Source organism: Procambarus clarkii, chromosome 68 (assembly GCF_040958095.1).
Source record: "Procambarus clarkii isolate CNS0578487 chromosome 68, FALCON_Pclarkii_2.0, whole genome shotgun sequence".
In the NCBI taxonomy this organism is placed as follows: domain Eukaryota; kingdom Metazoa; phylum Arthropoda; class Malacostraca; order Decapoda; family Cambaridae; genus Procambarus; species Procambarus clarkii.
In genome coordinates this window covers 9,917,909-9,939,083 of record NC_091217.1, presented here as the reverse complement: position 1 = coordinate 9,939,083, position 21,175 = coordinate 9,917,909, and the positions used below count along the sequence as shown (strand labels likewise).

The 21,175-nt window shown below is 39.4% G+C and overlaps 1 protein-coding gene across 3 annotated transcripts; it reads left to right on the top strand.

Moving 5' to 3' along the window:
• Positions 1 to 447: 447 nt before the first annotated feature.
• LOC123774757 (kelch domain-containing protein 1) lies at positions 448 to 20,669 on the top strand. 3 transcript variants are annotated; one of them, XM_069310827.1, is made up of 11 exons: positions 448 to 664; positions 1,946 to 2,046; positions 3,135 to 3,223; positions 4,796 to 4,946; positions 5,642 to 5,769; positions 6,701 to 6,872; positions 8,714 to 8,832; positions 13,264 to 13,460; positions 16,531 to 16,583; positions 19,011 to 19,119; positions 19,817 to 20,669. In XM_069310827.1, the coding sequence occupies exons 1-11, from the start codon at positions 563 to 565 to the stop codon at positions 19,856 to 19,858; spliced, it is 1,263 nt and encodes a 420-aa protein (XP_069166928.1). In that variant the 5' UTR covers positions 448 to 562; the 3' UTR covers positions 19,859 to 20,669. The 3 variants fall into 3 exon arrangements, with proteins under 3 accessions (XP_069166928.1, XP_045625287.2, XP_069166930.1); XM_045769331.2 differs by lacking the exon at positions 13,264 to 13,460 and adding an exon at positions 11,078 to 11,238 and having other exon boundaries at positions 449 to 664; XM_069310829.1 differs by lacking the exons at positions 16,531 to 16,583; positions 19,011 to 19,119; positions 19,817 to 20,669 and adding an exon at positions 11,078 to 11,238 and having other exon boundaries at positions 449 to 664; positions 13,264 to 13,414.
• Positions 20,670 to 21,175: the final 506 nt, after the last annotated feature.

Sequence of the window (21,175 nt, the reverse complement as noted above, 5' to 3'; positions counted from 1 at the left end):
CTACAATTTTCTCTCATCTTTTTTTTCATTTCATGTAATCTGTTATCATTTTTTGTCTATAATTTTGCAAGTATTTACCTCCTTAAAATTTTCTTAGATTAAGGACCTGCCCGAAACGCTGCGCGTGCTAGTGGCTTTACAAGACTGTAATTACCATATTTGTATCCTCACATTCCTTATGTACATTCTTGTATATGCATAAATAAAATAAAATAAAATAAAATATAAATTCTGCCCGAAACGCTGCGGGTATAGTGGCTTTACAAGAAAGTAATTACTATGCTGAGTTTCCTCACAATTCCAATGTACCTTTTTGTATATATATGTATGTATGTATATATATATATATATATATATATATATATATATATATATATATATATATAAATAAAGTATACAAAACGTATAAATTTTGTGTCCGAAATGGTGAAAATATGTGTGTTCGATCCGTGGTGTGTACCAAGTGACCAGTGTGGGTGCCGGAGGTGGTACACACAGCTGCACACGGGGCTGGTGTGGGCGTGCAGGTGTGCTGGTCACAGATCACTCTACAAGTAATACAATGCCTCGTCAGGAACCAGAAGAATATCAGTTTATTCACCGGAGAGCTGGCCATGTTATGGTGGCTTATGATAATCGCTTATTCGTATGGGGCGGCTACATGGTGAGCACTTTCACTGAGGCACTGTACGGTACTGTGTGTGTGTGTGTGTGTGATGGGTATAATTAAGGTATAATTAGTGATAGGTTTACTCTCTTGGGTGAGAAAAATGTCCATGGTTTTTGCCTAACCAAACTCTTGCGTTGCACCTCTGACCTCGTTCTTACGAATGCAAATTAAATTAACCTTGAGCGTAACTGCTTCATTTGAGGCGTATGTACTGTTTCAGGTAAAGTCTACTCATTTCTAACTTCCTTTTAAACTTAAAATACTCATAAAAGCCTAACACAGGCTATTGAGTAAGGTTAGGTAAGTTTCTAAATCCAATTAATTTTGCAGCCCATTCTCAAGCTAGTTAATACAGCCTGGGTACGAAATGACTGGTATTCATCCAATAAACATAGCTGCTTAAATAAATAGTAGGTGGAAACTTGTAAATAGTGTGTGGCTTTACCTTATAATGTACATATCCTAGTGTGTGTTCCATCCACAGGTATAAAACAACTTGTTGAAATGTTTGCAGTCCCCATGGCAGTGGTACGACACTCGCCTCACGCTTCACCAGCGATTTGGCCTGGGTTCGTATCCTGGCAGGGGAGGATTGACTAGGCATAACTCCTTAACTGTACGCCTCTGTTCAAAAGCACTGTATCAGTTCGGAAAACTTCAGGGAGCCTCTGGGGCTTACCCAAAAAAAAATGGCACTTTATTACAATCGACGCAGGTTTTTTGGTAGGCTTTCAGCTGTTACCTGTCCCTGCACTTTCATCCCCATGGCATTTTTTTTTTAAGAGTTGCATACTGGTGGTTTATCAGTGTGGTAGGATGTTGGTCGGGACCCTGGATGTTCTGGGTCACTATCTGGTGGTAGTTGTGTGAATTGGGAGATGGTTGTTTACATGCAGCAAACTGTCATTTTCTTTGCTTTCTTCTTTTTTTCTTTTAAACTGTGGTTTGTGTTTTTTTGATCGCTTTCTGTTAATTTTCCAGTGTAGCACGATCCTGAGGGTTAACTTTACCAGTGCTTAAGCACCAGGAAGCAACAGAGGACTACTGTACTAGGAAAGGGCTTTTAATTACATTCAGCCCTTGATATTTTGATGAATATATTTAAATATGCTGTAAAATTTATATGTTTAAAGCTTCAAACCACTAGATTTGAACTAAAGATATTATAGTATTGATCTCAAGTTTGCAAAAATAGTTGCTCTAGTTAAATTGCTTTAATGAGCACAAAAACTAACAAACATTTAAATTTTCTAAGGAATTTTATTATTTTTTCAGGAGCTGCCCCACTCTGAATCCTACACCCTTATGACACCCAGCAAGTGCTTATATCATAGTGCCATAGATGTTTTTATGTATGATCCTCTGCTCAATACATGGTATGTAAGTTTAATGCTAAGATTTGCAATTTAAGCTTGACATTGATTATTATAAATAATTAGTGGTGTATCAATTCATCAGTATCGGTGATATCAGCCTGTTTTCTGGGAGGGCCCCCTTGGTGGCTCCCTGGTGATAACCAACTAGATAGCCCTGTAGATGAATATTATGTCACACCAGGTTCATGTGAGTCGGCATATCACCTACTGCACCCTCCACAGAAGGCCAACTTCTATTGAATAAACATCCAACCCCACCAGGGAAACAACTTTGTCATGACAGGGGAGGGGGCAATATCAATGAGTGCCTCGGAAAGGGCATTCCTAAGCACATGCAGCAATAAACAGTTTCCAAAGTCCACACAATACGTGAGGCTTGTAAACACATGCACATGATGCAAACACTAAACACTGAAACAATACACAAGCTAATGGGCCACTCACAGGACAGTCCTAAGGATGGCCAACACTTGTGTAAAATATCTGGGACCTGTAGAGCTGGTGACTCAAGTAGTGGTCAGCAGGAGCTGACATCAGACAAAAAACTGTAGATTGTTAACATGGGGGAGCTGGCAGGTCTCATGGTTCTACTACCACCTGGCAGTTGTCAGCTGTAACTAGGGGGAGGGGGTGGGTTGGGTTATGACCTAACTATTGGAGGAGGGGGATCATTTAATGCATTTTTGTTTACTTTTTGGGAACCTTGTAGTTGCCTATTTTGCTTCGCTTCTATTCTGGGTGTTTGTTTCTTCGAGAAGGTTGATCATGAATCCCCTGCTCCTTGCACTTCTGTGTAGTGGGGGACCAGGTTTTGGCCTCTGGACTCGGGTAAGACTCCTAGGGTTTGTGTAACTTACGTGAGAAGCTATCTCAGTGTGGCTAGCTACTGTACAGGGAAATCACCATTTTTCCTCTTCAGAGAGGCCTGGATTGAGATAGTATTATAATTAAAAATTATTTTCTATTGCTTCTGTTATAGATTTTTTAGATATACATTCAGAGAACTATTTTTAATATTTACTGTCTTCTATTAAAAATTATGATACAAGATTGTTTTAAATACTTTAATTTTATTTACATATATTCAGGACCCGTCGCATGAGTAATGGGCATATTCCACTACAGCTCTCGGGATCATGTGCGGCAGTTCACCATCAGCACATGTATCTTTTTGGAGGTAGGCCATTCATCTGTTATGTTGTATTTTAAGGTAGATTTCTGGGCTGGCCCTTCAGTAGCTTTCTGTTGTATTAGAAAGCGATTTGCCCACAGAGACAAGGGAAGCATGGAAGTCAGAGATCGACCCAGAACAGAAAACTACCCATAGGAGAAGCAAAGCAAACCACAAGAGAATTAAAAGAAAATCATGTATAGTAAACAGAATTTTGCCGATGGTCAACAAACATCGCATCACCATACAGTGCACCACCAGGTGACAGTTCGGATCACCCAACACCCTGTCTTGCATACCTGGTACCTCATCTGCTTTCTAGATAAGTGGTGTAGCATTCCTTGGGATGATGATAATGAAAGGGAGCCAGTGGCTGAGTGGACAGAACACTGGACATTTGATCCTGTGGTCCCGGGTTCGATCCCGGGCGCCGGCGAGAAACAATGGGCAGAGTTTCTTTTACCCTGATGCCCCTGTTACCTAGCAGTAAATAGGTACCTGGGAGTTAGTCAGCTGTCACGGGTTGTTTCCTGGGGGTGGAGGCCTGGTCGAGGACCGGGTCGCGGGGACACTAAGCCCCGAAATCATCTCGAGGTAACCTCAAGATGGGGGGGGTGTTCTTAGAGTTTGCATTTTAATTACCCCTCTGTTTCTGTGAGGATCTCCCGTGGTGGCTCTCCTAGTCACCCACATGGTTAGCTCCAAGCCTAACCTATCCCCTATTTTATTATTATTATTACACAGAGTAATCACACTAACGTGACTGCATCAATGAGAAAATCCAAGGAGCCGTAATGAGGATCGTGGTCTAGTCACTAGTGTGTGTGTGTGTGGGGAACACCCACCGCATAGGTTTGAACCCTCATCATGGATCCTACGGATTTTCTCATCATCATCATCATCATCATCATTAGCAGCAGCAGCAGCATCATAGCAGTAATAGCATCAGAGCAGCATCATGGTAGCATAACTTTGCAGCAGCATAGCAGCAACATGATAGCATCAGCATCATCATAGCAGCATAGTAATAGCAGCAGAAGCAGCATAGCACCATAGCAGCAGCAATAAACAAATATTTTATAATTATTATTATATATGATTGTTGTTAATTTATTGCAGTATTACTTTCTATCACAGACGTGGCCATACATTTATAATGCTAACTAGCATATACTGTATACATTTACTTCTGTCCTCCATGGACAGAACCTATAGCATTCTGGAATGTGTTTAGGTACTAACTTAAAGTTTGCAGAGCAATAATGAGTAACTTGGTAATACTGTACCAGTAACTGCTTGAGGGGGGGGGTATATAAGCAATATTGTTTTGTGGTTACTTGTATTTTTGTAAGTATTTGTTGCTTATATAGCGACTACTCGCACAGTGAGGGATCATGGTACACTCCTCTTCCCCAAATGTGTGACAATTTCGTCAGCAGTTGATAAATTGAAAAGTTACTTATCTTGGTGGGAAAACAGGTCATTTAGAGTCTGAGTGAATTGAGTCCTCTGGCTTAGGAAGCATTTAAGAGTTACTTAGAATTGTTTCCTTTCATTCGGTATTCTTTTTCCACGCAGGCTGGACTAATAATACATCAGACGAGTATGAAAATAGTTCCAATTCCTTGTGGCGACTTCACCTACCTTCATTAACTTGGGAGTTGCTGTTTCCTGAGGGTATACCACCATTTCCCTGTGACAAGGCTGCCTGCTGGGTCTTCAAAAATAGGTACGGTATGATAAACACAAATTTAGTAAAATAATTTTGGGGAATGTTGGAAAGATGAGCGAGGCAATATAGACAATCAACAAATAAAAGTAAACAAAACATAGAACAAGACACCCAAGATTAACCATCCAGTGAAATAGTTAGTTCACTCGCTAGGTGGGCATTACTGATTCAGCTCCTGCCCTGGAGGGTGGGGGTCTTTTCTGGCGAGTTCTCCTGTATTCCTCTTCCTCTCCTTCATTCCTATCTCTCATTCACCTTCCTCTCCTCTTATGGTCTGAGCACACCACAGTAGTCCCTGGACAAGTAGGTTTCAATAGTCCCTGGCCAAGTGAGGTGCAGTGGTCCCGGGTCAAGTGAGGTGCAGTGGTCCCCAGTCCCTGATAAGGTTGCCCTATATTTCTTTACATTTCCTGTACTCGTTTATATTTCCAAGTTGCTCCTCTTCATCTCGTAAAGATTGCACATACAGTATCTTAGTTTGAAATATTGACTCCAATTTCATCTTCATACTTCACTCTGTTGGAATTATGACTCTCTGAAAACTAATGTTATTCATAGATATACTGCAGTATAAAGTGTTTTCTGCATTAATAAATGTAGATTAATGATAGCATATATGAAAATTTTAAACATTCTTCAAGATTACTCTATTAATTTTATACAGTATTTTCTTAAATTTTTCTCATTTATAGGTTCTATGTGTTTGGAGGTTTTGGCCCAGCAAGAGAATTACACTCAATGTCTGGCGTGAAGGTCACTTTTGTACGTGACAATATTTTCCCAAGTGGCTGGATAGATCAACTGGTATATTATGATATAGGCAAGTAATATTTTTACTGTTTTTGAATTGCACTAATTTTTGTCATTTTCTGGCTGATTAACCCTCAAACAGTATGGGATAAGAGTGCATCGTTTCTCATATGCACAAAAACACACTCCAAAAGTTATTTGTTCTCATGATATTGGTAATTAGCATCCAGGAAGCACAGATATCTTAAAATTATTTGTCTCGGGGGTTTAACTGTGGTGAAGTGGTAAAGCTGGCTAGTTTTAGTTGCTGGTGGGTGGACTCGCTGGCTGTGTTTACATGGTGACAAGTGATTGGTGCGAGGTGCTGCACAGCAATTTCTCACTCCATTTCAATTATTTTTCCTCCCTTTATTTCCATACTCAAATGATAGTGGGACATCACTAGTGGTTTTAATGTATCATATACAGTATTGTGAAACTTGCATATGAACAGATATATGCACATCACTATATGCACACCCTGTATTTATACATACAGTATCAATATTTATAAGAGTCCCGGTCTTACAATTACACAACACACATTTTACATGCAAATATTTCAATGAATATCATTGATTCACAGTTTTTATAAGTTATGGCGAGTGTATCGGCCAATGAAAGTGCAGTGCAGAAAAGTTTGTGTCTGCTCTTTCCACACGACTGGCTGGTTGGACTCCCAGCCTTGCTCCCTGTACCTCTGTGAAGGGGTGCCTGGTTCTAGCTTTAGTCCCCAGTAAATCATACAGGACTCCTATGGCTGATGTGAATCAGTGGGGGAATCATCTCTGTGGGATAGCTTCAGGGAGCCACTGAGACCCTTCCAGAAAGAGGCATTTCATTACATTCAATGCTTTTTTTTTTATCTGTGGACTAAGTTTTTAAAATATTAATTAGCATTTATATATTCTATGATGCAGTAAGAAATACAACACGAGTAATATACAGTTCTTCACTTTCAGAAAATAATAAATGGGTGTGGCCTGAGACGCAAGGTCCCAAGCCGTCTCCTCGAGCTGCACACACAGCAGATGTAACTGGTGACAAGGTGTTCATATTTGGAGGTCGGTTTAAAGAAGCTAGAATGAATGATTTACATTGCTTGGATCTTACCAATATGATATGGAGTGGCAAGTAAGTTGTATTTTCATATTTCATTAATGAAGTACTGTACATTTTTAATTTTTTTTATTACCTCAGCCTTATTATATTTTAAACTGTATTATTGTTTGCATAATCTGAGAAGGGAATTTCTTGTTGAAGTTGGTCTTTTGTTACATAGTTAATACTTTGAGTGACGGTAGCACACTTATGGTTTAAATAGAACTTTTGTTGTTAAAAGTAATAGAAAAGACCTTGGTAAATTTCATGCTGGTTTGCAGATAGTTATTGTATTGATAATGGAGCAAATTAACAGGAATAATAATATATTTAGATTACTGAATTGTTTGAAGCATAGGTTAGACATTCAGGAGACTGTATTTTCTGGACATTTCAGACCCAAGACCAGATGAAAAACCTACCATGCCTGGAGATGGACATATACCAATATATATACTAGGGGAGTCCCAGCATTGCCCATGTCTGTGTCTCTGTTTACCATTCGTCCCTCTATCTCTCCCTCCCTCCATCTATCCATTTATCTGTCCTGTAATACCTCTATTTGTAATGTCACTTTTGTAATACCACTAGGCTGTCATAAATATAACCCATCAATGTAAATGCTCAGGTTGACCTCTGTGTAAACAACTGGAGAGAGAGGGAGGGGGGGGGGGAAAGAGGGAGATAGAAGTATTAATTTAATTATTACTGTATATAATACCCATAAATAATACCCATATAAAGCTGCCACTCTCCTGAGATACTGGACAGGGAACCAGGGAGAGATGTGAGGATACACAGATGTTAATATCATTCCAGGATGGGTGTAGGCAATAAATAAATGGTAAAATGATCCTGGCCATTCTCTCGAATAATCCTGAAACTACATACTTAGGTTTACTATACTGTATAGAATAACGAGAGCAGTACTGGACCTTCCTGGTAATACAGTATGTTTGATACTGTTAAAACTGTACTTAAGCTTTGAAGATGCAGTATATAAATAAAGTAGTGCCTCATAATTCATTTTGTCGGGGAACAGGCAGCCAGAGTGTATTTGTACACAAGCTTCTATCGAGGTTCCCCCCTCCCCTAAGTTGAGTTACTAACACCCCCTCCCCAGGATGCAACCCCACAATAAGTTGACTAACTCCTGGGTATCTACTTACCGCAATGTGAACAGGGGCATAGGTGATAAGAAATACGCCCAACCATTTCTGTCCCTCCCGGGATTCGAGCCCGGAATTCTCGATTGCAAGTCGAGAATGAACCTAACTGCACTACTGGGATCCTAAAATATTTAAGGTCCAGGTAATTCTTTAATGAAGTATTTATTATTATTAATAGAGATCCTTTTGTCTTGAGGGCGATATATAATTTTGGAAATGGGATCGAGATACCCCGTTAGACACTTGCATGATTGACAAATATCTATTGGAACAGTGGAACCTCGGTTTTCGAATGTCCCTCTTTTCAAATTTTTCGGTTCTCGAGTTCAATTTTTCTTTGAAAAATTTGACACTGTATTCGAGGTTTGCCTCGGTGCTCGAATTTGTTGTTACACGTATGAGCTGACCGAGCACATGGCGCACTTCAGTTTGCCAGTGTCTCTAGCCTAGTGATGACCGTGCTTGAATTCTTTGTGAAGAATTTCAAAGTTTTTGTGCTTTATATCATGCCATGGGTTTCAAGGAAGTCGGTGGTAAAATTATGGAAAAATCCATTTCGGTTTTCAAATTATCAGTTGTCGAACTGTCTCAGGGAATGGATTAAATTAAAAAACGGAGGTACCACTGTATGTTAGTATTATATAATGAGTATATGTTTCGTCATGGTGCATACATTTATTAACTACTTTGGTTTTGTCTTTCCAGCTTGACTGAGAGCGCGGTTCAAGAAACTCCTGAGGGTCGTTCCTGGCACACGTTCAATTTTGTATCTGAAAATAAGGCAGTTATATATGGTGGCTTCAATACATCTCAACAAGTTCTAAGTAGGCAAATAACAGTTAGAATAGTTAAAACATTATTAACTATCAATAAGATAGCATTTCTTGATACATCTGTACTGTACTTCTTATAAGACTGGGAATCAGCATTTATAATTTTAATTTTATCATGTAGTGTAGTGCTGAACAATTGAGGTATTTTTTGCATTTGCTCTTTTCTATGAATGTTGTTCTTTGTGACTAATATTGTTGACATATTGTGCATGTTTGTGTTTTTCTTGTTAAAATTAACTCAAATTTAATATCCAATTACTTTATGTAGTGCAATAATGTTAGTCAGGGAAATCAAGGTAAGAATTTTAATGTGAAATTTGTTTGTTTGGAATATAAAGGCTACATAAAGTGGTATGAATACAGATACCATCATATGGCATCATGTTTATTCATATAAATTCCAATATACATGCATGAATGCACATGCATGAACAAACAAGAGAGCGAAATATGGCAAATGGAATTCTGTGTGAATAAACGTCATGTTATGAAATGTGGAATCAGAGAAAATAGACCACACACATCTTGTACATTATGTGGAAAGTAATTAAAGAACTAACAGAGAACAAGATCTAGGGGTGGTTTTGGATAGTAAACTGTCACCAGAGGAACACAAAAAAGAACATTGTGTGAGACACGTATGCATTGCTTTCTAACTTCAGACTTTGTTTTTAACTACATGGATGGTTAAATACTAAAAAACTATTCGTGAATTTTGAGACCAAAATTGGAATATACAGAAGTTGTATGGTGCCCATATCTCAAGAAACACATCAATAAACTGGAAAAGGTGCAAAGGTATGCTATAAAATGGCTTCCAGAACTGGAAAAACAAGATTTACAAGGAGAGGCTAGAGGTGTTAAATATGGCAAAGCTTGAAAATAGAGAAAAAAGGTGATATGATCTCCACTTACAAAATAATAACAGAAATTTACCAAATTGACAGGAATTCCTGAAACCAGCATCTTCAAGAACAAAAGGACACAGATTCAAGCTAAGGAAACAAAGTTGAAAACTTTGGTTTGCATTCAGAGTGGATGTCACTTCTGCTCTGTTCTGTAAGCTTTCTCGGGTGTTGTTTCACCTCTGGTCTGCTCATGCATTGCCTGAGCAGTCCTGGTCATTGGACCGTGGTGCTTTCTTTTCTCTCTCCTCCTCAGTTTGTGGTGGCCTCTTTAGTTCAGGACTGTTTTTCTAAAGCTCTTTTCTGGTTGGCATTGACCTCTGGGGGTAGGGTTGGGGAACTTCATGCTCTCTTCCGGTGCAAGGGTTCTTTCGGTCTGGCTTGTCCGTTTTGTCCTCGTGCCTCTCTGAGGGACCAGGTTCTGGCTCGTGGTCCCAGGTAGGCTAAGAACTGCATCGATTGACTGTTGCCACGGACTAATATATACACAGTCCGGTATAGCTCCATGGAGCCTCTGGGTTTCACCCAGAAAATGGTGTTTCATTACATTCAACTGTTTTTTTTTTTTTTCATTTTTATTTAAAAATTTTGTAGTTTTATCAAATGTTTTTACAATTATCGGCAACATTTTCTAATAATATATTCTTGTGTCTGTCATGTTTAGGCATAAAAACCTTATTCTGACCATAATGATGGATTTTCTCAGATATGCAGTAGCAATGCTTCCTTGTATTGTTGTTCAGTTGTAATAAATATCTCGGCTTGCTGGATTTGAATTGGCATGATTTGATAAAAAGGCACATAGACCTAGATTAAAAAAAAAATAAACAGTAGTAGTTAATAAATGGAGAATGTGAATGGTATGTGGAAAACATTTAGCCAAGAATCATTTAACAAGAAAGGTGTACAAGGGAGAAATATAGATCGTATGGTAGAAGTAGATAGCAAGCATGTTGGTAGTGAATAGCTAAACTATATATGAAAGAAAGGTGGGTGGTTGGAGGGTTTAAAGAACTTAAAAGTGAAAGGTTTGTGTTGCAATAGTCTTTCCTAGAAACATCTGCTGTGCCCACCACCTGATTGCCAGCTCAAAGGAGGAAGTAAGATGTCAGGGATATAGATACATAAATGTTCTCCACTATCAATTGTTCTTTTGAACAGCTATGGTAAAGAATAAACAGTTTGAGAAAGAACACCCATCTTTTTATCTTTACTATATCCTGAGATTGGTAGTTATACTTTACTTGTATTATGAGAAGTATATTATTGTGATCAGTGTAATAGTTCAATTATTGATTTAGTTATTACTAGTTTTTCACTTTCTGGCACAGAGGACATCTGGGTGCTAGATGTTAACAATGGAAAATGGCAGCAGTCACACAATGTGCACGCAGGGCCTGTACTGTGGCATACTTCAGCTGTTGGATTCCCTGGAGAAGTGACATTCTATGGAGGAATTAAAAACAATCTTCTGGACTATTCACAACCAAAAGTATGTTACTCTCTTGTCATTCTTTGAGTGCAGAGAGGTAAGTACCAGTGGGATTGCTTGGATACTTGGTTTCAAGATACAGTATGTACTTTAAATATATTGTAGCATTTTCTATATTGTTTATATTGTACTCCGTACCATGGCATTGTACTAACCATTGAATAATGTGCATGATTAATACAGAAAATAATACATGCTGTATTCTCATGGAAAAGAGCAAGTTAATGTTTTTGATATATAATTTGCTTGAAATAATTCATAGCATTTTCAAAATAAAATTGTTTGTGATTGCTGAATCTTTGTTCAGTGTGTTATATGCTTTCTGGCAGGGCTCTGATGATTGCTTCTTGTTCCTAGCTACCTGAACAGTTCCACCTAATTCAATATATGCCAGGCCCTTGCAAGTCATTGTAAGCCTACTGGACCAGAGGCCAAAATATGCCCCCCCATATATATTTTTTCATAAATATATATGAAAATTTTCAAGGATATGTTTACCTTGCTGATTGTCTGTTTTGGTTTGCCCATCTTTCTGGTGGCCTTTTCTTGATTAGTGTGATCTCGTATTCCCTGCTCCTTGTGCCTCTATAGAGGGGGCCAGGTTTTGGCTTCTGGTCTCTGGTAAGCTTACAATGACTTGAAAAGAGTCTGGCATGGACTGAATTGGGTAGTTATTCAGGTTGCAAGCAACAAGGAGCCACTAGGGACATGCCAGAAATGGGGTGTTTCATTGCATTCAGTGCTGGTTTTTTAGTCTAATAAGTCACCATTTGAGAGATACTGATCCTACATACTTCTCCAGTGTTGCTCTTGCATTTGTACTTTGAGATAAAATATTATTTCCTGTTTCTGTTTGTGACTGCAGTAGTAGTCATGCTTGAGGTGCCTCATCTTTTAGAAAACAATTTAAACATTTCTAGTTGTGTTATCACACGCTGCCTTCTCTTACATGCTATACCCACCATCTGCCATTCTTACTGGTCTTCTCTATACCAATTTTTCAGTAATTTGAGGTTGTGGCCTCCTATTTTATGGGTACCTTTATGTAGATATAATAGACTTGTGACTTTACATGGTGATGCTTTTCTTGACCCTTTGCTAAACCAGACTGCATATACCGTCACTATTCACAAGTTTGGAATGTGTAAAATTTCCGTAACAATAGCTTGAAGTTAATACTGTAATGGTAATGTGTTCTCGCAGACATAATAACAGGATAAAAGCCCACACTTGTGTATATGTGAAATAATGTAAAAAATTTACACCGTCTTTTGCACTCTCCCGAGTGCTGCATCAAGGTCCGAGTATGTGATTAGGACGAGACTTGCATCTCAACGTCTAATGAGACCTTGACAAAGCAATCAGGAGAGTGCAAAAGACTTGATGTAAATTCCTTACATATATTTCATATATACACAAGTGTTTTTTTTATCCTAAATGGCTTGAAAGTTAGCACCATAATTTGTAAAGTACTGTATGATGTGGCATAGTTTGCTTAGTGTAAGTTGGTGTGGGGTTTTCAGGTGTTGTATGCTTTCTGGATTACTTTCTCGCATCAAACATTTTACAATACCTGTTACACTTCAAGAAGGAACAGCAAATAATGTTTACTCTCATCTACATCACTGATGGGAAATTTTAGGCTATCTACCAAAATAGCAAGATTTGGCATCTCTCAAATTATTCTTATTGAAACTGATCCATATAGAGGAAATTGTTTACTATATCAGAAAATGTATAATTTTATACATTAGGATTTTATTCATATTTGGTTAATTATTTTACGTACATTCTTCTACCTATCTGTATACCTATTCATAATACTGTAATTAATTTAACAAGATCATCATCTCTTCTTTATGTGCTACAACACAGCTGAGTAGATTTTGCTGCTGTACTTAAAATTTCTTAAATTGAAGAATTAATTTAAATGAAGATAGTTTTGTGACTTATAGATAACTCATTTGTAATGAAAGTTTAGAAGTTGCCATTTCCTAATATTAGGTATTACCTGTGGCTACACAGATGATTGCTGGTTGCTGAAGGTAGAGGTCGATGAACCCTTCCAAGCCCTTTATAGCATAACTTGGCGAGAGGTGCCCCTAGCTTATGACCATGGTGTACCCAGGTGCTGGCATACTGCAGCAGTTGTACCTCCTGGGGAACTCTACATTCTTTCAGGACTCACTCAGCCATACTACATCACTATGGCGATGCTAATTGTAAATATTTTTAAAATTGATGAAGCCACAAGGCTTTTGGGATATTTTTGCCACTGCTTGTATGCTATATACAGTGTGTGTGTGTATGTGTGTGTTTCTAGGAGGGCTCCCTCAGTAGTTTCCTGAGCCTATGAAAATTGCACCCACCATGGTTCTGAGACAAAATGCCAGACTTACCTTGACCCTGACTGTGTGAGGTGAGGGAGCCTGGGAATCTAAGATGTACTCAAACCCCCCAAAAAAGGCACTTGAAAGGTTAGGTACAACAAAACAGGCAACTGCTTGAAGGAAAATTATACCCTCATGTAAACACTTCATATAATTGTTACCACATGGTTACTCTACTAACTGATGTGGTTGATCACCACCAGAGCTGGCCTTTGATCACCATCTGTGTCTGGCCTTTCCTTTCCGTGGTGCGTTTTTCGCCGGGAAATGTGCTGGTTTGGGCTTCTCCTGGATTTGTTTCAAAGTTCCTTTGGGTTCTTCAGTTGTGTTCCAGAGGATTTTCTTCCACTTGGGTTTTCCCTGTGGAAGTTCAGGAGGCCCTTGGTGTTTTCCTCCTGTGCGACCCGAAATTTGCCCCTCCTGTCCCGGCCTCTTGTGTTCAGGTCCTCGTCCCCATTCTGGGTGCGTTAAGGGGTTCCTGGGTCTTCCTGACTTGCAGATGGCTTTTCTTCTTTGAGCTTGGCACAGGTTTTGGTGGTCATGCCGGGGCTCCAGCTTCTGCTAGTTGAAGTGGGCCTTAGTTGCCTGCTTCTGTGCTGGTGCCGCCTCTGGGGCCCCTCTTTCCGTGGTGGACGCAGTGCTCGCTCTGCTCGCTGGTCATCTTCTCGGATGGGGCGCCAGCCCTATGCGGATCGCCCTGTTGACAGGGTGATAGGGTGAGGTTAACTCTGTTTGCCTACGCTTGGTCCTACGATTTGTGGGCATTTTGGGTCATGTCTTCTGGCCTGTGGTGGCATTGGGTGGCTCCTCCTCCCAGAGACTCGGGGCGGGGTACCCCCCTGCACCCCTTTGGGTCATCTTGGAGTGGGTGTGCCTGGGTGTGGTGAAAACAACCTCGTCCCTCAGGTGGGTTTCCCGCTTGTTCCGGTGCCATCATGGGACTGTGCGGATCTTTGGTTCTTCTGGACTTGTCCCGTCTGAACCCGTGGATTCCTTGTCCCTCCTTTTGGATGACCTCTCTATTCCAGATCTGGCTTCTTCTGACGGGTTGTTGGATGGCTCTCAGGGATGCGTATTGGCACGTCCTGCTTCATCATGGGTTAAGGGACTGGTTAGGGTTCATAGTGGGGCGGCATGTTTCTTGTTTTCATTGCCACCCTCTTGGCCTACCTCAATGACTAGTTGGTGTGGGCGCCCAGCCAGTCTGCTTGTCTGCTGTAAATTATTTCTGATCCTCGCAGTGCACCCTTTTCTCGGGTAAGTCCCTCTTTTTACTTATCTTTGGTTATGTAGCTCCAGGGAGCTGAAGGGGTCCCCACAGAAAACCAGCTTTGAATGTACAGTAATGAAATGCTATTTTCTGGGTGAGCCCTGGAGGCTCCCTGGCACCCTCCCTTCCTCCGGTCGGCGGTTTCAATTTTGGCCTCCGAACTAAGGTGTGAGTAGCCAGCACGTAGGTCCGGCATGCCTCCTTCCTCTCCCGGGGAGCTGCACTGACAAACAGCACGGCGGCGGTGAATAACGATTTCTTGTTTGCTTGTTTCCTTTGTTTTCCCTTGGGGAGTTGTGTTTCTCTGTTCGGTCTTGGGTTTTTGCAATTTCCTACCATGTGGGGTTTATTTTCAGATGCCTACCCTTCTAGGTGCCTAACCCCAGTCGATGGCAGATGAGGAATACCCCCAAATACTAGGGTCTCCTTAGCCCATGCTCCCTGTGCCTCTGAGGGGGCCAGGTTCCAGCTCTGGTCCTCAGTAGGCTGAACTCATTGACTGATGCCCCAGACTAATAGTGTATATATCAGTCCGAGAGCTCCAGGAAGCCTCCGGGGCTCACCCAGAAAATGGCATTTCATTACATTCAACGCTGGGTTTTTTTTATCGAGTCATGGTTGACTTGGCTTCACCTGTATTTTCTAAGTGACCTTTATCCCATTAACTCTGAGTACACAGCCCATCCTCCTGTTTTGGTAGTACTTATATGAGGACCATAGTATATATAACGACGTACAGTGTACAACGAAATTAGAAAGTAGAAATCTGAACTATTGAGTTGGACAAACTAGAAAACTATCTTTTACTTACGTTGCTTTGACAAACTAAAGTAACCTAACCTAACCTTCCTATGCCTAATACATAATATGAGGCCTGATATAGTACATGTGTGTGCTATATTAGGCCTAGGAATATTTAAGTTAGTTTTTCAGCTTCATTTACTGTATTTTAAGAGAATTCCTTACTAGTCCGTATACTACTATCTAAAAGCCAAGTAGGTACAAATTCGTGACTATTGACGATCATCACAATACTGTAGGTACTACAGTATCTAAACGGGAGGCTGGGTTGAAGTACACCAGATTGTGTTCTTGATATCTGGCAGGCCTGGTATTGGTACCAGAGGCTGATGCACAGGCAACCACTGAATCTAATAAAATGCTCAATTTTTTATGTTCAAGGAAGAAATTAGTCTTAGCAAAAATTTGGCTTTCTAATTAAAAAAAAAGAAAATTCTCGACAAATCTATAGGATTTATTCATAAAACAACTCACTTCATAGGGAACAACTTTTTCAAATTTCTGAGGTTAAAATAACATTTTTAATAAACTCATTTTTATATTTGGTATTATTAACATAAGCAAAGAATTGTAAAGATATCCATTGCCAACAAACCTTTCATAATGATTTCTTGAGCTCACTTAAGAGAGAACAAGAGAGAACAAGAAGCATCACTTACACAGTCCACAGCAGTACTCAGCCACATAATAAATAACAAATAGTATTAGTAATTACCTCTTAACAAAGTGATCATATGCTGTCCATTGCTACTTCTCCAGAAAATATTTCAATAGTTTACAGTATTGTCTTTGTATGTAATAAACAGTAAACAGGAATTAATTCTTTTTCAGGACCATGCTGAAGATTTATTGGTATTAAGATTTAGTCCACCCAGTCTGCAAAGGTAAGTTTCTGAATTTTATATTTATCTTGACTATTCAATACAGAGACTGGGACACAGGATATTAATCCTTAGAACCACATCAAGGTAAAAGCACATATTTAAAATTCTCCTTTAACTTGTAAGTCACACAACTTATCCACACAACATGTCTGTTTAAAACACTTGTCATTAATTAGCTGAGGTATTTTAGATATTTGTAATGTTTGATATAATCGTACTAAATTTTATGGAAATTTATTTTTTGGGGACCAGATTACAGTCCTTAGACACTAGTATTGCTATGCCTAAGGACAGGTCTCTTGAGACCAATGTTGATCTTCCAGGAGCTAGGGCTGGAATCTGGTGCTTCTCTATTGAAGCAAGGGTAGCCTTGCGTTTAAGAATCTGAGTTTACCCAGAACTGAGGGAAACCGACCAGAAAGTCAGGCAAAATATAGCAAACTACTTTCTGAAAGAAAGAACTGAAAATATTAAACCAGAGTAAAAAGAACTGAAAATATGAAACCAAGGTAAACAATAATTTGCTTCAAGTGAACAACTCTGGCCTAACTCAGCTGGCCACCACCAGATGGTGATCCTGTGCATCTGTTCCTTGCCCACTACCTACCTCACTTGCCTTGGTCCACTGACCTTTGCTGGGATCCATATATGTATGCTGTTTCTTGAGACATACAATGGTGGCTATTCTTAGAAGTTTCATTGTTGCCGATAGGTGTGTGTCCACTGATAGTGCTCTCTTGTACCTGTCACATCTACTAATTTGTTTAGCAGCCAAGGCAACCAGTTTCCCTTGCATTTATAAGCTTTGTTTACCTTGATTATGTTTGCTAGTTGGTTCTTGATGGATCTCTCACCGTTTTGAGAACCAAATTTTGCTGCTTGCATATTTCTAGGATCTTTTATTGTTTTCAATTTCAATGGTCATTTCTGTTGCCTCTGTCAAAAGAGATCTTGCCACCCAAGGGTGTGTAACTTGTCTCATTACTGGCCTTCTGTGCTGGCTAATCTGCCTCTTTCCCAATGGGCTCTCGGGCAGTAGCCTTCTTGCTAGTTTGTGCCTTACTGTACACACTTTTTCCAGGTTAGTGGCATAATGACCACTTCAACAATAATGGCTGCCTAACACCACTGCCATATGCAACAATTTTGAGCTCAAAACTGATGCTCGGGGCATTAAATTACATGCCCCATAACATACTGTCATGTTTGAGAATGATTGTTCCAACACATGGGAGTGGTCCAGACTGGCACTCTGTGTACTCGCCTAGTTGTACTTGTGGAGGGTTGAGCTCTGGCTCTTTGGTCCCGCAAAGAGTGGCATCTCGCTCCAGTGGGCTCACCAACCAACTTGACAACTTGATGGTAGTAAAGACCATCCACCAATCTTCAAGAGGAAACTAGATTTATTCCTCCAAGGAGTGCCGAACCAACCGGGCTGTGGTGGGTATGTGGGCCTGCGGGCCGCTCCAAGCAACAGCCTAGTGAACCAAACTCTCACAAGTCAAGCCTGGCCTGGGCCGGGCTTGGGGAGTAGAAGAACTCCCAGAACCCCATCAACCAGGTATCAACCAGTCTCACTGGGTTGCAATTAAGCACCACGAGTGCAAGTCAATATGATCACAATTTAATTATTGTACTAGTACTCTTACAGGAGAGGCTTGGGCAGGTATTTGGGGTCGGGTTTGGTGGTCAAATAAGTGCTGATGGCTCATTGCTTAGTAAACATTCTTAGTCTGCACGAGGCTTTGAGGTGATTTACTCATCGCTAACTCCCCCTTTCCCGAGGTTTACTTTTGTGGTTCTCTTTTTCCGGGTGAGTATACCTTTTGTTTCTTCTTTGTGGTGAGATAGCACCAAGGAGCCATCAGTAGAAGCCATCAGTAGAAGCCCTCCCAGAAAACCAGCCTTTAGTGTAATGAAATATATCTTTCTGGTGGGTCCTTGGTGGCTATTTGGAACCCTCCCCTCTACATTCAGAGGCTTTGGGTTGTCCCCTTCCTGGCTATATTGCTTAGGTTTCATCATGGTTGCTTCTTTTGAAGTGCTTATACTTTCTGGTGGGTTTTTCTAGGTTTTGAGTTTGTGACTCACAAGCTCCCCCCATGATTCAGAGAGGAGCACAGTCTGGTCTTGGTTCCTGATAGGCTCGAGTTGGCCTCAAAGCCCAGGTTCGATTCCTTAGTGCTTCACAGCCTCCAGGAATCTGTTGTAACCCAAAAGAAAAGGTCATTTCATTATAATAGACACTTGGTTATTTATCACAAATCTCATTATGTAGAGCACACGTGAAACATCTTATGTGGTATTCGAGACAGCAATTTATATACTTCAGTTATTTGTACTGTACAGTATATTCAAGGTTATACTGTACAGTACTAAGCATGCAAGGTTATTTATTCAGGAAATTACAATAAATTAATATTTCAGATTGGGTATTGAGGTTGTTGGTAAGCACAGAGAGAAGCTTCAAGAGCAGTGGCATCTCTTACCCCAGACACTTCAGCATATCCTTGAGGTTCGCTCTTGTTCAAACAGTGTAAGTTAGCAGTTGAGAATAGTGCAACCTCAGTGCAACAGCACCCAACTTAGTCGACACATCAGCCAAAAAGCCTCGTTTTCCAAGAACCTTGGTTCTTACTCGTTCAGTCTTTCAGTGCCTCATCTTCTGGATATTTGCTATTTAATTCCTTTTCTTATTATTGTTGTCATAACCCTAAACTTAGTTATGATCATTGTATCGAAATTAACATATGTTTGAATTATTTATACAAAACAATTATTTGTAGATGTTTTTGAGAGTAGATAAATGTTACACATATTTGAGTCATGGTGTTGCATACTACTGTTATGCATTTAACAGTGATACAGTTCTACCAGTTAGTTACACTATTTTCCAAGAGAATAGGAACGCATGACATACAAGTAGACTTTATTTTCTCCGCCCACATGTCCCACACTCCTGTCTTGATGTACTTGCTCATTACAAAGACACAAGTACATAATGTTTTATGTTTATCATAATATTTATTATCTATGATTTTTAAGCCATGGATGCTTGCTTAATAAAAATCAATAGGGAATGTGGAATTCTGAAACAGTAGCTGAAAATTACTCATACAGTATTTGCAACAATTTCAAAATATTATAATAGTGTATCTGGAACCCCCCCTCCCCAAATTCTAGAAACACAGTTAAATTAGTTGGACCAGTGATATTTGTTTATCTTATTCTAGATCAACAACAATCCACCATCAGTAATGTTGATCCAACATTAGTAACATTGATGTAACATCGACAACTTCAGTAGTGGTCCAACATCGAGAAACACTGTACTGTGAAACCACAAGACTAATATAGGTGAGAGACTATATCGAGGCTGTCTGATAAGACCGAACTTGCATCGCACACGCGCACAGTCACTCACACACTAGTGTGAGTGTGTGCACTCTCTCTCTCTCTCTCTCTCTCTCTCTCTCTCTCTCTCTCTCTCTCTCTCTCTCTCTCTCTCTCTCTCTCTCTCACTGTCTCTCATTCTCTCTCTCTCTCTCACTGTCTCTCATTCTCTCTCTCTCTCTCTCTCTCTCTCTCACTGTCTCTCATTCTCGCTCTCTCTCTCCATGATGAGCTTAAAAAGTATATGTTTGAGGTACTTTTGAGCTCATCATGGTTGTCAATATTTCGTGTGTCAGGAGCAGACCTGCATCGAGTTTTGAACGCATTGCACATCCTAAATATTTTCTCAAGGATGTACAAGGATTTTCTCAATTTTTCTTAATTGAAACTTACAATCTGAACCCCAGATAATTTAGCATTTCAAAATATGCTTGGTCATCATGTTTTTGCTCCACTATGTATGAAAATATACAAAATTAAATGTAAAAAAATTAATGGGATAGGACATTAATTAAAACTGTTGATTATTTTTATTAAATTTTAAAAGACTAATGCCTGTGTTCAAAAGTAATGATAGACCTTTGGGAAGATATTGCAGTGTCATTGTCTTTTGCATTATAAATAAAAATTACTGCATCATTGTATTTAGGGTAAGGCATTTGTAAAAAAAATAAACTTCTATAGCTTACATAACTTGACTGATTCACATCAAATCCACTTCCCACTACAGTATTAAAATTAATATTGCTCAGTTATAATACCACCTCAGTTTTCAGGTATTCTATTAATATTGTGTCTAACACCAAAAATAATTTTACTTCTATTTTCAGTACAAGTTTAAAATTTCACAGTGACAGTTTGCATAAGCACGCTTGTCTTATAATAGGTTATTGTTGCATGGTGTTCGAGTGTGAAGTGTGTTACGCTAGACCATCTTTCATGACTAATATATTAATATTAAATATACCACATATTATTAATAGACGCTTTTTATCTCTGGTATATTGAGCACATGGTCAATAAATACTAAAACAATGTTGATACCATTAAATTATTGCACATATTTAAGAAAAAATTAATACATGTACTGTATATTTACATAAGTTTGTAAATACAACTTCAAATATTATTGTACTGGATTCTGAAATTAACTTTCTAGTCTGATTAGAAAATATATACTTCACTCCAGATGACAATGA